The 15,214-nt window shown below is 37.8% G+C and overlaps 1 protein-coding gene across 2 annotated transcripts in view; it reads right to left on the bottom strand.

Moving 5' to 3' along the window:
* The window catches only part of arhgap21b (Rho GTPase activating protein 21b), a 54,874-nt gene that overhangs the window by 19,894 nt on the left and 19,766 nt on the right, over positions 1–15,214 (bottom strand). The window contains exons 5-9 of one of the 2 annotated variants that reach the window (XM_084411379.1): positions 8,482–8,574; positions 8,310–8,388; positions 8,164–8,218; positions 3,026–3,040; positions 296–1,886 (exon numbers count right to left, since the gene is read on the bottom strand). In XM_084411379.1, coding sequence (XP_084267505.1) covers positions 296–1,886; positions 3,026–3,040; positions 8,164–8,218; positions 8,310–8,388; positions 8,482–8,574 — 1,833 coding nt within the window. The remainder of the gene's footprint in view (positions 1–295; positions 1,887–3,025; positions 3,041–8,163; positions 8,219–8,309; positions 8,389–8,481; positions 8,575–15,214) is intronic. The other variant, XM_084411380.1, reaches the window with a different exon arrangement.

Below are 15,214 nucleotides of genomic sequence, written 5' to 3'. Positions count from 1 at the left end.
TTTGAGAGTTTGATAAACAATACAAGGCAAAATTTGGCTATGATAATCCTCTGTCTGGACACATGGGGTCGGGATTTGTGATTATGAAAGGTCACAGTTTGAGATCGCATAAGGTACTGGAGCATTTACAACACAGAAAAGCACTGATCACATTAATTGTATATAAAAAAATAATTGCAAAATACATCCAAGTCTACACATAAAAAATATCTGCTATAGCTCTAAAACAATCCCTACTGCTGGCTCAAGAATGTTGCCAGGTTAGCGTTGCTATGGTTACAATGAGTGCACTTACCGATGAAGGGAATGGAGTCAAGTGATTCGTCCAGATTACTGGAGCAGAAGGAGGAGTCAAGCCGCTCCCCCAGTCTCTGCATGTGCATCTCCCGGCGCGCATCGTTGGGCAACCAGCAGACACCACCCCCTGCCGGCTCAGACCCATCCGTGTCATTCACTGCAAGGATGTATGAGGGATGGCGGAGCGGTTGTGGGGTCCCCTTCCCTGTTGGGGGCTTCTCTCGGAGGACTACACCTTCTACAGAACTGGACCCGTTTACCGGTAAGCCCTTGACATCCCGTGAATGAGTTCTCTGAGCTGATGCCCCACCCTGTGGCCTCTGAGGAGGCGGAGTCGAGTAAGATGCCGACCTATATCCCACTGGATTCTCTTTCCCAGTTTCTGGGTTCTGCATGGTTTCAGCCCTAGTTCTTGATTGGTTTGATGCAGAATTAGAAATACGATTTCCAACAACAGTTCCGCTTTGGTCTTTGGAAGGAGGCTCTTTGGCCTGGTTTACTCCATTACGAGGTCGCTCTGTAAAACCAGCAGTGGGTGGGATGTCCGTTCTGGAGCTGTGCATATGGGAGCCAGCAACACCCCTGATGTTCATACCATACCCTGTTGGGGGACGATAAAGGACCGCCCGTGGTGGGAGAGACTGTCTACTAGGACGACTCCTCTGGTCTACTCTGCCATACTGCGGCCTATCCACAGCGGCCCATGGTGCGGCAGAAACTAGTTCATGTTCTACATAGTCTGACGAATGAATGCGGGGCTTCCGCATGAGGCCGTCAGAGGACACACTACGAGGAGGCCAGTCCCTGGCTTGGGCTGCTCTCTCCGCCCCACTCATCCTATCTTGTGAAGCGCTGCGTGGAGGAAGCACAGACGGGCCGTGATAAGCCCGCTCATGAGACGTGCTTCTGCGGCGTAACTTATTGCCCCATCCAGGTTGGGGTCCACAGTGAGGGCCACCATGGACACTTTGTGATGCAGTCCGCAGGCTGTCTAAACGCTCTTGAATAGTCCGACTGTAAGTGTGAAGACCTTTATTATCGATATATTCCCGGTATGTCTGGTAAGTCCGCCAATCAATGTTCTGGTGGATAGCAGGGGAGTTGATGGAGGAAGCAGGCACATAGTGTGTAGGTGGAATGGCATAATGATCACCATGGTAACCTGAAGGGAACATGTCAGCTTTGCGAGGGTGAAGGTATGGCGGACGACCACCAGACACTGTACCAGGCCTGGCTCTAATCAGCATTGGTTCTGGGCCTACTAGACCATAGTCCCCCCTATGACCCGGAACCATACGGCCCATGGGAACATCAGGAGGTAACACCACTGTCCGAACACTTTCATTGCACACACATACCGCAGTCTGTGTCTTTGGAATGGGTGGTGGAGGGGAGGGAGGTACTGGTATCTCCACACGATATCCTAGATCAGATGGTACAACCCCCGGGGCTAATGTCTCAGTGGCCTGGGCCATCCCCGGGGGCTTACAGTCTACTCGAGGGTAACATATAGGGGGTGGCTGCGGAATATGGCGGGCATTTCCACTGTATGCATCATGACCCTTAAGGTAGGCATCTTGGGAATAGGCCTGTGGAAGAAAGAATCAGGTAAATTTTAATAGTATTCACAATATTAGAGAAAACTTGAAATTCATGATGATTTCCTACAAACGGTTCTCTCTGTGTGGGTAGACAGCATTACATTTGTGTGTGGGAGTTTGACAGGTCAGAAGTGTGAGCTATACTCTGGTGTGCCAAGTGCTTGAGAATTCTACAATAATCATAATATCCAAAGCTGACAGTTCAGAACAAAAATACACCTATAGCAATCAATTTGACTAAACTAGTTTCTGTTGTGTATGACTGTAAAAAACAGATGTGATCTGATCTCAACTGGGAGCAAAACAGGTAATGCCTTCCCTTTAAATTTTATTATGGTGCTGGAAAGAAAGACCAGCCTCCATTTCACACAAAGACATATCTCCAAAGGAAGCACCAGGCAGCCTAAAATAATAACAATAAATAGCAATTCAGAGTAACAAGAAAGTGGTTACCCACCGTTCGGGTCACCACACGTGACCGAAGCGACACTGAAGCCAGAGGTGAACGATTGCCCTGGTGAGCAATGGCACTAAATCTGACCTCCGTAATCATGTCAGAATCCAGAGTTCAAAGTAAACTACTATCACAAGACTTCAGCTTGATGAACGTCAGATTGAAAACAAATACCAGGCTCCATATTGTTTTTCTTACTCGGATATGTTGGCTTCCAAAACATCACGGCAAGTCACGTAGAGTGGACTTTCAACCCATCATACAGAGTTACATACCTTTTGCATACCAATCCAAACTGAATCTGATATCAGTAGTAGGGAACTTCGCCCCTCCTTTCATGCCACAGATGCCTTGTTAAAAAAGGCCAAAGTTCATAATAGGAAAAGAGAGAAATGAGAAAAAAGGGGCGAGGCATAGCAAATATGCTTGCTGGATATATCGGAGAACTACCCACACGCCTAAATCAAACAGGTCACACAATCCCTTCGCTACTGTGATCAAGACATTCCACAAACTACGCTGTACTATGCTACACATTATCAGAAACATCATGACAGTCATATGAAAATGACAAGGGACAGGAAATCAACAACCAACTGGAATACAATGACATGCATGACATTTATAAATGAAAAAACAACAATCAACATGAATGTAGCATTGATCTGCTTACCAGACTAGTGATTCCCTGCGAAAATTGCAGCCATTACATCACAAACCCACGTAGGAAAAAGAGAGAGAGAAAGGGAGGGAAAGTAAAAGACCAGCATACATTAAAGGTGGTCAAAACCAAAATAATCAAGTCCACGTACTGACAGCCACTATCACAGTAAATATCTCTGTACAGAGCGCAAAAAATGCACAGGAGCTGCAGCGCTGCCAGTGAGGAGGGATCGTGGGAAGGTGGAGGGGTGCTGTGGGAAGACTGTCACGTTAGCGATGCCACCTGCTTGTCCTCGTCGCTCCCAATCGAGGTGGGGGCTGAGGTGCCTGCCTCGCGTAGTAGCGGTCGGCTCTCCATTTCTCCCCTCTCCATCCATCCGCAGGCAGATTACTCCGTGATTACACGCACACACGCTCCCACCCTCCCTCCCAGCTAACGCGTCCACTTGCTCACTCCCTCCCTTACTCTCGCTGGAAAGCTGCAACCATTCACATGTCGGAGGCAGATGCTTGATTATACATTCAGCTCAGATGGTACAGCTTCCCCCTCCCTTCACCGTTTTCTCTCTCGCTGACTCGCGCCTATTTCAGATAGACTGTCTACAACACAGCAGTCAGCTGACTCCAGCTGATCTAATCTCATCTTTTCTGTCTCTTCCTGTCTCTCTTTCTCTCACTGAAATCCGTAAGCCACTTCCCACCGTAGCATCCTTTCACATCTCTAATGATCAACTCGGTTACTGTGACTAATGTCACCAGAGACATCAAATGGATTATTCCTCCACCCAGCTGAAAACCCTGTTTAGACAGGCCACAGCATTTCCTTGCAACACTGCTTCACGCGAGAGTAAAACACTACCACGGCAACAGCTGTGCAGCAACAAAGTATGGCAAGGAAATATAACAGAGGTGGTAAGGTGAGGAAAATGAGGAAAATGATTGAAAACTTGTCAAGTACATGTCCGGGTCATATTTCACTCCAAAAACAAGGTAAATTATATTTTGCTTGAAGAAAGCAATCTTTGCGGATAAAGAAAGCAGATTACCCGGCTGATTTCTCTAAATAAGCTCTAACTTTAAATGTTCAACCAAGTGAAAAAAAGCTTCTGGGGGGTGTTTGGCTCGAGGTCATGGTGCAAAGGACCCTAGGTTGATTTTACTCTGAACCATCCTTTTAAGTTGCTATGCAAAATGCTAATAAACAGTGCAATTAAATATATGCAGTAGTCCTTTATAATACCTTTTGTCTAAAAATAACAAAAAACAACATCAAACAGTTTGAAGTGTATTCCTGATTCCCAGTTTAATCATTGATAATCTCCAAACAGGATGCAGCGCATCAAGTCAACGACAGTAAACGGATGGGGTCCTCTTATAGGAGTAGTTCACTTGAAAATTACCCCATGATTTACTCACCCTCAAGCCATCCTAGGGGTTTATGACTTTCTTCTTTCAGACGAATACAATCGGAGTTATATTAAAAAATATCCTGGCTCTTCCAAGTTTTATAATTGCAATGGATTGCAACCAACAGATTGAAGCTCAAAAACGTGCATCTATCCATCGTAAACGAACTCCAAACGGCTCCAGTGGGTTAATAAAGGCCTTCTGAACTAAAACGATGAGTTTGTCTATTTAAAATTGTATATAATTGTATATTTAAAACTTTAAAGTAAAGGAACATACAGATTCCACTAAAGTTTAAAGCACAACTTATGCAAGTAATGCGACGCAATGCTGATATTTACGCTACTGAGAGCAGGCGCGCTCAACTCCCAAACCGTTTATGGGTGCGAGTTATAAAGAAGTTATCAAATAAAGATGAAAAACCGCACTCTCTAGTTATATCTCATATATTTATTTATACCATGTCCACACAGACGCGTTACAGCCTAAGCCATTTTTCACCATATTTACGCTACGCCATGACGCACTACGCTACTTCTGACGTCATAAATTGCGTAAGTTGCGCAAGTAGACTGCGTATGGCCGTAAGCTAGAATTTTACTTTGTAACGTGTTAAACATGAATATTTTTCTTACATAAACTCATCATTTTGCTTCAGAAGGCCTTTATTAACCCACAGGAGCCATTTGGTGTTAGTTTATGACCGATGGATGCATGTTTTTGAGCTTCAATCTGTTGGTTGTAATCCACTGCCATTATAAAACTTGGAAGAGCCAGGATATTTTTTTATATAACTCCGATTGTATTCGTCTGAAAGAAGTCATATACACCTAGGATTGCTTGAAGGTGAGTAAATCATGGAGTAATTTTCATTTTAAAGTGAACTAGTCCTTTATGCCTGCCACTCAGAAGTAAAAAAAAAACCTTGTCAAATTGTACAGGTAGTGAAACTAAAGCGCATTTCATCCAGGTTGATGAAGAAAATGATGCAGCATTTTAAATGTCATTTCCGATGATCGACATTGCAGTTTATGTGTAAATGTGCTTGTGAACAGCATATGTGCTACATTTACTGGAAAATTTACCAAGTTTAATGTGCGAAAGCAGAAGTCCAACTTCCCACATGTGACATTTTAACTGGAAAACTAAAAAAACATGAATCCTACAAGATTCTCTCATTTCATACTTAAGATATTAACATGTTTTGAGTGTTATAATGAGAAAATCTTATTTCATTAATAAGTGTTTTTTTCTTCTGTAATTCAGATCATCACTGTGATTCCACTATACCCTGCACATGAAACAGCAGAGGTGCTTTAAGAAATACAGATGCCTGCTGCCAGAGAGTTCAAACGATGCTTACAGCAGTAAATGGCATGCATTAAAAGTTAATCTAAAGGGCAAACAAATGAGTGCAGGACTGAGTGTGCACACTGAGAAGAGCGAAACTGTAGACAGAATTAGAAAGTACAGAACAGACTCAGAATAAAACAGAGAAACAGGACATTGGGTGATTATTCACACAAAATAGTTAGAACAATGGTCAGTGATCCGAATGAACCTGGATGAGCCCTATGTTTCCATTCTATTCCACTGAACATAGCCTAAAAAACCCTGCATTTTATCCCAAAAAAATAAGTGTTAAAAATTCAATGTTTAAAGGCATCATTCAGCCATGTTTCATTATTTACAAAAAAATCTATCATCATTTACAAACACACAACGAGACTTTAAAGAATCTTTAAGAAGCTCTTTTGTAGTCAACATTATTATATTAAAATATATGTATCAGGGCTCTATGCTTACATTTTTTATGAGCACATTCGAAAATTGAAAAGCACCTTCTAATCAATAATATCAATATTAACATTCCCATTACAGGGTAACATCTGCCCCCTTAAACTGATTTCCAGGGGCATTATTTTATTTTTGTAAAGACTATTTTTTTTCCAAACTAATTACATGTGTGTAATTAAACACATAGTTTGTTAAATTCTTCATTTAAATTTATTTAAAACATTTTATTAAATTACAAATTAAATTAGGGTAATAAAAAACAATATGGCAGTTACCAATCAAATGAAAATGGTATCAACAAAATCCATCTTTGAGAGGTGGCACAGAAGCAGCATCTGAAGTGGCATTTAGGTATATTTACAGACAGTTTAAGGTGGCATGATTTTTAATACAGAAATATGAAATGATTAAACACCAGCAGTAGGTTCTGTAAAGTCACCGTCTTTGTCATTGAATCATTCATTCTATTGATTCATTCAAAATGAACGATTCATTCAGGAGAAAGCAATTGATTGTCTATATGAATGGGTCATTATATCATTGACTTCATCTGTCTCTTTAATGTTAATCAAAAAAATAAATAAAATAAAAATCACTGCTCTTGACTGAATATCTTTTGTAACTAAAATAAGGATCAATCTATATTTAATTTATACAGTTAGGACTATGCAATGTTATTTTACATTTGATTACTTTATACAATTTCTCTGCATGAAAACTACTGTTAGACCTGTACCTGATAATCCTGAAAAGCACTATGTTTATTTTATTTGTATGTTTGTTCTATTGTATATCTTTGTGCTATTGCTATTTTTTTTTTTTTCTTATTTTATTACTGACTGTTTACTGGTCTTTAATAATATTATACATTTATATTAGTCAGGCTAGTAGTTTTTGCAGTGGTATCAAAATTGGAATTGAGAATTGTGAAATTTCGCTGGTATCTGAAATTTGGTGTCATAACCTTATTTATTAAGGTTGCATGGGTCAAACACAATGAAACCAATAACTATTTTAATTTATTTATTTATTACTTTTTTTGTGGTGGAGCCAGTGTAAATTTTGGTTGGGCAAGAAGAAAAAAAAAAAAAAGTGAAACACTGGCACAGCCAGGCCAGTAGAAAAAAATCCTTAGCATTGAGCCCTGATACTGCACAGCAGTTCTGTATTAGATCTCTGTGTGAGAGAGAGAGCCCATGTGCCAGGCCCCAGCTGGCATCTCTCTCCCAACTAAACGGCTGCTTCAACACAAACAGCCTTTCATGAAGCGAGAGCTTCCATCCTGTCTCAGAGAACATCCTGCTCTTCACCTCTACAAATTCAGAATTTCCTATGAAAATAGAACATGTTCAAAAGTTCACAGCAACTGAAAACTAATAATATATCAGAAATAAGTTCATGATTAATGCTACAGTGTATCTGGTACGTATTATAAAACAACGGCACCATTCATGAGTCAGGAGACCCAGGAATGCAACACAGCATGGAAATTTGACTGTAATGGAGAGTGTCAAAGAGAATGCAGGGCAGATAAAGTGATGACTGCACTACAGTTATGTGTAATCGAGGACAGCTGTGATGGTGCGGCAGTTTAAGGCTCGCTGGAGAACGACAGGCTGCAGTGTCCTGGTTAGCAGTCCCAGATACAGCAGCACCCTAAGGAGCGAGAGGAACCCGCCTCCTTCCTCTGAAATGGGTCAGAACCTTAATTTCCATGGGTGCGAATAGAACAAGTGCAACTGAATGCAAACTTAAAATATAATGCATACAAAGACCTCATTAAAATTATGTATTCAGAAGATTCTGGCCAGATTTATCTGAAGTAACAAACATGTTTCCAAACCAGACAATTTTCCAACAACAAAGTCAGCGCAGAAAATCTGAAAACAAAATGCAGTTAGGGCCTGCTTTAAAACAAAAAATACAAAAACAGTAAAATCTTACCAGCTGGAGTATATCTTCATCTTTTGGCATCACACACAACTCCAGAAATGTATGACTGGAAGTGGGAAAAAAATATTTAGGACCACAATCATGACACATCTATATGAATCATAACACAACTAACTGAATTATAACAAACTCTTTACCTGTTCTGGATGAGCCCTATGACCTGGGAGTACGTCTTCCCAATGATGCTCTCGCTGTTCACTTTCACGATCCTGTCCCCTGTTGAGGTTCCATTTAAAGGTTTTAGATGATCAGACGTCGATAAGCAAAACTAAACAATGTGCTGTACATTAGAAGTGCTGGTGTAATTACCAGTGCAGAGTCCGGCGCTGTGAGCGGGCCCTCCCTCTTTGACCTGCTTCACAAAGATCGTGTCCATGGGCTCCAGTCTGTTCCGTGGTCTCCCTGGCAACAACAAAAGCAGCAGTGTCACGAGTGGCCCAGATCACAACAAACCAGCGCCAGGAAGAACCGAGCGGTCACAAGATCGAGCCACAAAATAAATTATTTAAATCACACCAGCTTCGAAATGAAACGTTTAACCCATCAATACAGCGGAAATGCTGTGACTTCATCTAGAAATGACCCAGCATTCAATGTGACATCCCTCAGCCCCTAAGGGAAGCGCTATACTTGGCTTCATTCTGACATAATCCGCCAGAACATAGATCACAGATCTAACAGTAAACAACTAACACAACAGATTCCCTGAGGATGACAGCTACGACACGCTAAGGCAGTGGCCCATGTCTACTTGCACTGAAGGAATGAGGATCTCTCCTCAACAGTTTATTTATTTATATATCATATTTTTATTAGTCTACTGAATGGGAAATAAACCTGTGGATTCTACATAACAAATGGACTGTCAGCATGCTAAATCCCTCTCTTTGAGATCACAAGAATTATTCAACAGATCAGTCAACCTCATTAATTGACTACTCTGGTCTCGGTCGACTAGTTGACAATCTTGACCCGTCCCCAATTTGTTTTTCACATCCAATCAGTTTGTTCATACAGTTAGCATCCGGCATATCCACATTGATTGCTATAGTAATGATGTCAGATGCTAAGAGATAAATGCTAAGAGAATTTCTTCTACAAAAACAGAGTGTAAAAATGGGCACAACTACACCCACAACAGCACAATGTGGGTGAGATTACAGAATATGATCTGTCCCAAAGAAATTATTATTATTCCGCTTATTGATTTGGGTTCTTTAATGATTCTTCATGTATATTTGAGGAAGTATGGATTAAATTGCTTCTGATTTACAAACAAGATTTCACATTTATATCCCTTGCCATCTCTCCTAAACCAATAATTTTATTTTTTGTTGGAAAATATGAAATACTATGAACCTATTTTTAATTAGTACAGTGATTTTCTTCACAGCAAAGGTAGCACAGACGACGCATTTATACCATAAAAAGGTATATTTACAACAAATAACCAAAGAATTAAAATGTATCACAGTTTCCACAAAAATATTAAGCAGCAACAGTTTTCAATATTGAGAAGGAGAAGGAGAAGGAGAAGGAGAAGGAGAAGGAGAAGGAGAAGGAGAAGGAGAAGGAGAAGGAGAAGGAGAAGGAGAAGGAGAAGAAGGAGGAGAAGGAGAAGGAGAAGGAGGAGAATAAGGAGAAGTCTCTTGAGCACCAAATAATCATATTAGAATGATTTCTGAAGGATCATGTGACACTGAAGACTGGAGTAATGATGCTGAAAATTCAGATTTACCATCACAGGAATAAATTACATTTGAAAATACATTAAAATAGAAAGCATTTTATATATTATATATATTTAATATTATATATATATATATATATATATATATATATATATATATATATATATATATATATATATATATTAGGGGTGTGCAAAGCAGCCGGTATTTGTATCTGTATTTGTATTTGTTGAGAGGGGAAAAGTATTTGTATTTGTATTTGTATTCGAGTAAATTTCAAAATAGGTGTAAAAATCCATTTTTTTTGCGTTACACTTCTAATTTACGTTATAGTGTAAGTATTCTTTAATTATATCCATTATAATAATTATGGATATGCAATATTGGTTGATGTTTTTCCATAAATCCAGCAATGAACATGTAACAAGGAACGTCATTGAAAAGAAAATAACATAACAGCCATTACCTACGTTAATGTTACTCTGTCAACAGCCTATTGTCTAAATTACCAAGCTAACAGAGCTACTAGTGTTGTCACGGTGCCAAAATTTCAGTATTCGGTACCAATACCTGTGAAAATCCACGGTTCTCGGTAACAATTTCGGTAAAGCTTAATTTAGATTAAATTTACATATATTAAAGTTTATATCACGGTTACAAAGATGGAAACTGTAGTATTAAAAACACTACATTAATATTACATTTGTTAGATAACAATAGATAAAATGACCTAACAATAAACAATAGTTAGGCTATATACTGTCGCAATTATTCTCCTTGGGGTTCATTTAAAAATACATTTTTAAAATCAAAAGTTAACATTATTTATGTTAACATTATTTAATGCACAATGAATGAAGTGAACAAACATGACCAATCAAGTGTTTGTATTAAATAACATTCACAAACATTAATTAATGTTGTAAAAATATATTGTTCACTCAATGTGTTGATGTTAGATGCGCATTAAGTAATGTTAATGAATGGTATCGTATTGTAGTGTTACCAAACAGGAGATAAAACATGTTTTATTTGACTTGACTGTACTTATATTTAATCCAAAACTGCATTCATATTTAATTTTAAAAGAGCTTTTTAAACCTGCTAAGAGTTATCCAGCCAAGAATAAGCCTAGAACTGCTTTTCTGACGGACTGATATTAATGACAAAATGACGGCTTTTTTATTTCATTTCTCATCTCCATAAATATATCTAAAGCTAATGCAAGGGCTAGAAATCAATTAATTCTTTGCTGATACTTCGTAATCATGAAGAGCGCAGTTCGCACGCTTTCTCCTTTCCACAAGCGCTTGCCCTCCCGTGGCGTCTGTCGTTGCTATGCAGCGCGCCGCTCGCTTCTATTATAAGCGCGCTTGCCGCGCGCCTACATTTGAAATCTGCACGCGCAAAAAACGCGCTATGTGAACTACCCCTTATGACAACGTGACAGATTAGCCTAATCCAAAATATTTCAGCCACCACATCAGCAGCACCGCCGGTCGCCATGTCTCATGAGGAAACGCAGCTTTTTGATATAAAGTTTTTCTTGTTCCCGAATACAAATATTTTTAAAAGTATTTGTTCGAAATAAGTATTCGTAAAAAACACATTATTTGTGCTTTCCGAATACCGTATTCGGGTTCGGCTCCACCCCTAATATATATATATATATTCGGGCTGTCAAACGATTAATCGCGATTAATCGCATCCAAAATAAAAGTTTGTTTTTACATAATACATGTGTGTGTACGGTGTATAATTTTTTTCTATATATAAATACACACACATGCATGTATATATTTAAGAAATATTTGCATGTATATACTGTGTATATATATATTTATATTATATATAATTTATATTATATATAAATATTTTATATATAAATAACACATTTTCTTAATTATATATATATGCATGTGTGTGTATTTATATATAGAAAATAATTATACACCGTACACACACATGTATTATGTAAAAACAAACTTTTATTTTGGATGCGATTAATCGTTTGACATCCCGAATATATATATATATATATATATATATATATATATATATATATATATATATATATATATATATATATATATATATATATTATATAAATATATTATATATATATATATATATTTTTTTTTTTTTTTATATAACTGTTTTTACTGTATTTTTGATCAAATACAGGTGATCATAAGAGACTTCTTTCTGAAGACAGTAGAAAAAAAAAGATTTTGCTGCAGGTTTCAACAGTCTGAGAACCACTCAGATGTGCCCAGAATTCAGCATGGCACAAACACAAACAAACCCACTTGGCATATGAATGCTTTAATCGCTTTCAGTCTTTTCTGGAATTAAAGAATGGAAAACTGACATCAAATAAAAGAGTATAATTGAGCTGCAGGTGCATGTGTAAATCAGTGTTTAGAGACAGAAAACTGTTTGTAGTTTCTACAACCTGCTTCCAAAAGGGCAACAATGAGGAGCTCATCAAGAACATTTAAGTCACTGCATAATGTCCCGTCCGCGTGATGATATCTCCCTCGTAAAACTGTAATGAATTCAGTTAGCAGACATGGCACTGTGCTACAGGTTTCTTTCTTTTTGCTTGAGGTCTTGCCTGTAGAGTAGAGCTGCACGGTTCTGAATAAATTGAGAATCACATTTTTTTTGTTTAAAACAGAGATCATGATTCTGAATAGACAACAAAACAGATACGTTTTTTATATATATTTTTTAAATCGGTTTGATTTGAATGATTCAATGACACGCTCATAAAGACTTCACTACTGAAGTTTCATTTACTGGATGAATCAACATTTTTGAACAAATCTCTTGAATAATTCAATGTCAAATACATGTTTTTAACAGTCACTTGTCGCCACCTACTGCTGTTATGATGCCATTAATAATACAATCTTTATTTGAAGCTTCAAGTTACTTTCAAAAGCTGATTTACTCTATTGTGATCGCTACCATAGACATCAATGTTTATTTTTGAACTATAAACTTTTATCCCAATAGTTCTGTGATATGAATTATTGTAAGAGAGTTTTTTTAACCACACAGTATTATTTCTTCTGCTGGCGAAGTGGTTTCATACCTATACATGACAACTGCTCTCTCTGGGTCGGCTGCAGCACCAACGCAGATTTGAATGTTCTGCTGCGATCGTACTTGTCAAAGATTTAGTAGAAATAGCACATTTTTTACATTTAGACATAAGATTGTGTGAGTGTTTGAATCGAGATTGCCACCTTATAATATTTAATTGTGCAGCTCTACTATAGATATTGCAGCAATGCTTCAAAGTCTGAGGCATGATATTCATACATTGCAAGTGTGAAAGCAAAGACATCAAGACGTATAGGCGTAATGATATGACGCAGCGCCTGAAAATAGGTCTAATAGGTTAGTCAAACTTAGTCCCGGTCACGTTGGAAGAAGTTACCGAGCTGGGGACTATTTTCAGGCGCAGCGTCATATCATTACGCCTGCTGCACTCATGGTACAGCCGCACAGTTCCTTGATTATTACGCCGGAATGAGAGTAGTTCCTAGTCATATAGGCTTAGAAAATCGCAACTTTTCATTTTCCGTCGATCTTAGTACACGGTTTAACTACAGAAGAGTCAAGTTTTAAATAGGAAAAATATTGAAACTCTTTGGTCATTTTGAAAGAAATGCTACTGGACTCATCAGAATCAATGATCTGTGCTAAGCTATGCTAAAAGTGGTACCATCAGACCCGGAGTTCGGCTGAATGGATTCTAAAACGGTAAAACTCAACTGTTTAACTCTGGGGGAGATGTAAAATGAGCTTATTTCCGAAAAAAGTGGAGTATCCCTTTAAAACCGACAATGAAACGGTATGTTATACAGTACACTACCCTACTTGTTCATATATAATTATAAAGTAATTAATTTGTTGACTAGATGCTGCATTAGTGGAAAGTATGTTTGCCGGCGAGGCTGAGAGAACGCTAACATCAGTTCAGCGGTTAAAACAATGTGACAAAAATATATGCAATTCCGATTCGGTTTAATGTCTCGATTGATACCATCTATTTGCATAGTTTATATCCAGCTGGTCGCTTTTAAGCATTTGTTATGCAGTAAAGTTGCACATTTAAAGCTAGAGACATGAGAACTGTACCATCATGCAGCTGACAGAAACAAACAAATCAGAAATGCATTCGATTTCAGTCATTTTTTTATCGTCACACTATAATACATATTATAGTACATATATACATATAATACATAATTGATTAGATAATCAAGTGTACTAAAATAGAAGCAAAAAAAGTGTGAGTAAACAAAATATATAGGCTATATGTGTCTAATTTCAATGCTATTGCTTTCATGTAGATATATAAAGATGGATATATTTAAGCATGACTCTTTGGGTTTATATAAAATGGTGACACTTTTCAATAAGCTTCCATGTGTAACATTAAAATGTATTAGTAAATGTTGACATGAATGATCAATCAAGGTATAATTAATATATGTATATTTTTATATTTAAAAAGTACAGTACATTTTCATGATTCAATACTATTTTTAAATTTTTGCAATAAAGTTCAGCACTATTTATGTGTTGTATTTGTTTTCACTCAGTATCCATTTTAAACTATTGGTTGATTAATCGGTTATCGGCCAAGGTGGGCCAACCTGGTTATCGTTACTGGTCAAATCCAGTATTGGTAGTACCTCTATTCAGAAAAGTATAGCTGAAATTACTTCTGGTTATCTCGTTACATTGGAAATGGAAGGTCGAATGGAGCACATTATGACAAAAAACTATGCACAGTACATATTTTAAATACTACAGAAACAATAAGTAAAAATAGCAATGTTATCATTTATAAAGATTTAATGCGCCATCTTGTGTTCACTGCCATACACTGTAGTTTTCAAATATTAAAACTCTTACACATTTACCTCAGGAATATGAAGAAACGCACCCATTTATGCCATGTTTATCGCATTTTGCATGTAACGAAATAATAATGAACAACATACTGACCAAAAAAATGTGGTCGGTTATCAGAAATTATAGAAAATTCACAATAGAAATGTACCAATGATAATAAATGAAAGCCAGAGAAAAACATCCATAATCCAATCTCCTCAAATATCCCTTCTAATGTGGTTGTGGAATATAGATGCATGTCAGTTATGCAATACGTGCACTGGAGTTCAAGTTTCTTTCTGTTGCTGAGAACATGAAACAATGACTCACTCGTATACTGTCCAAAGCAGATGCACGGCAACATGCAAAAATACAGACACAAACTATTCTATGTACATGTTGTGCACATAAAAACAAACTAAAACCAGCTAAGAAAT

This window comes from Rutilus rutilus, assembly GCF_951802725.1.
Source record: "Rutilus rutilus genome assembly, chromosome: 6".
NCBI lineage: Eukaryota > Metazoa > Chordata > Actinopteri > Cypriniformes > Leuciscidae > Rutilus > Rutilus rutilus.
Note: the sequence above shows the minus strand (reverse complement) of the source record. Positions and strands in the feature narration are given on the sequence as shown.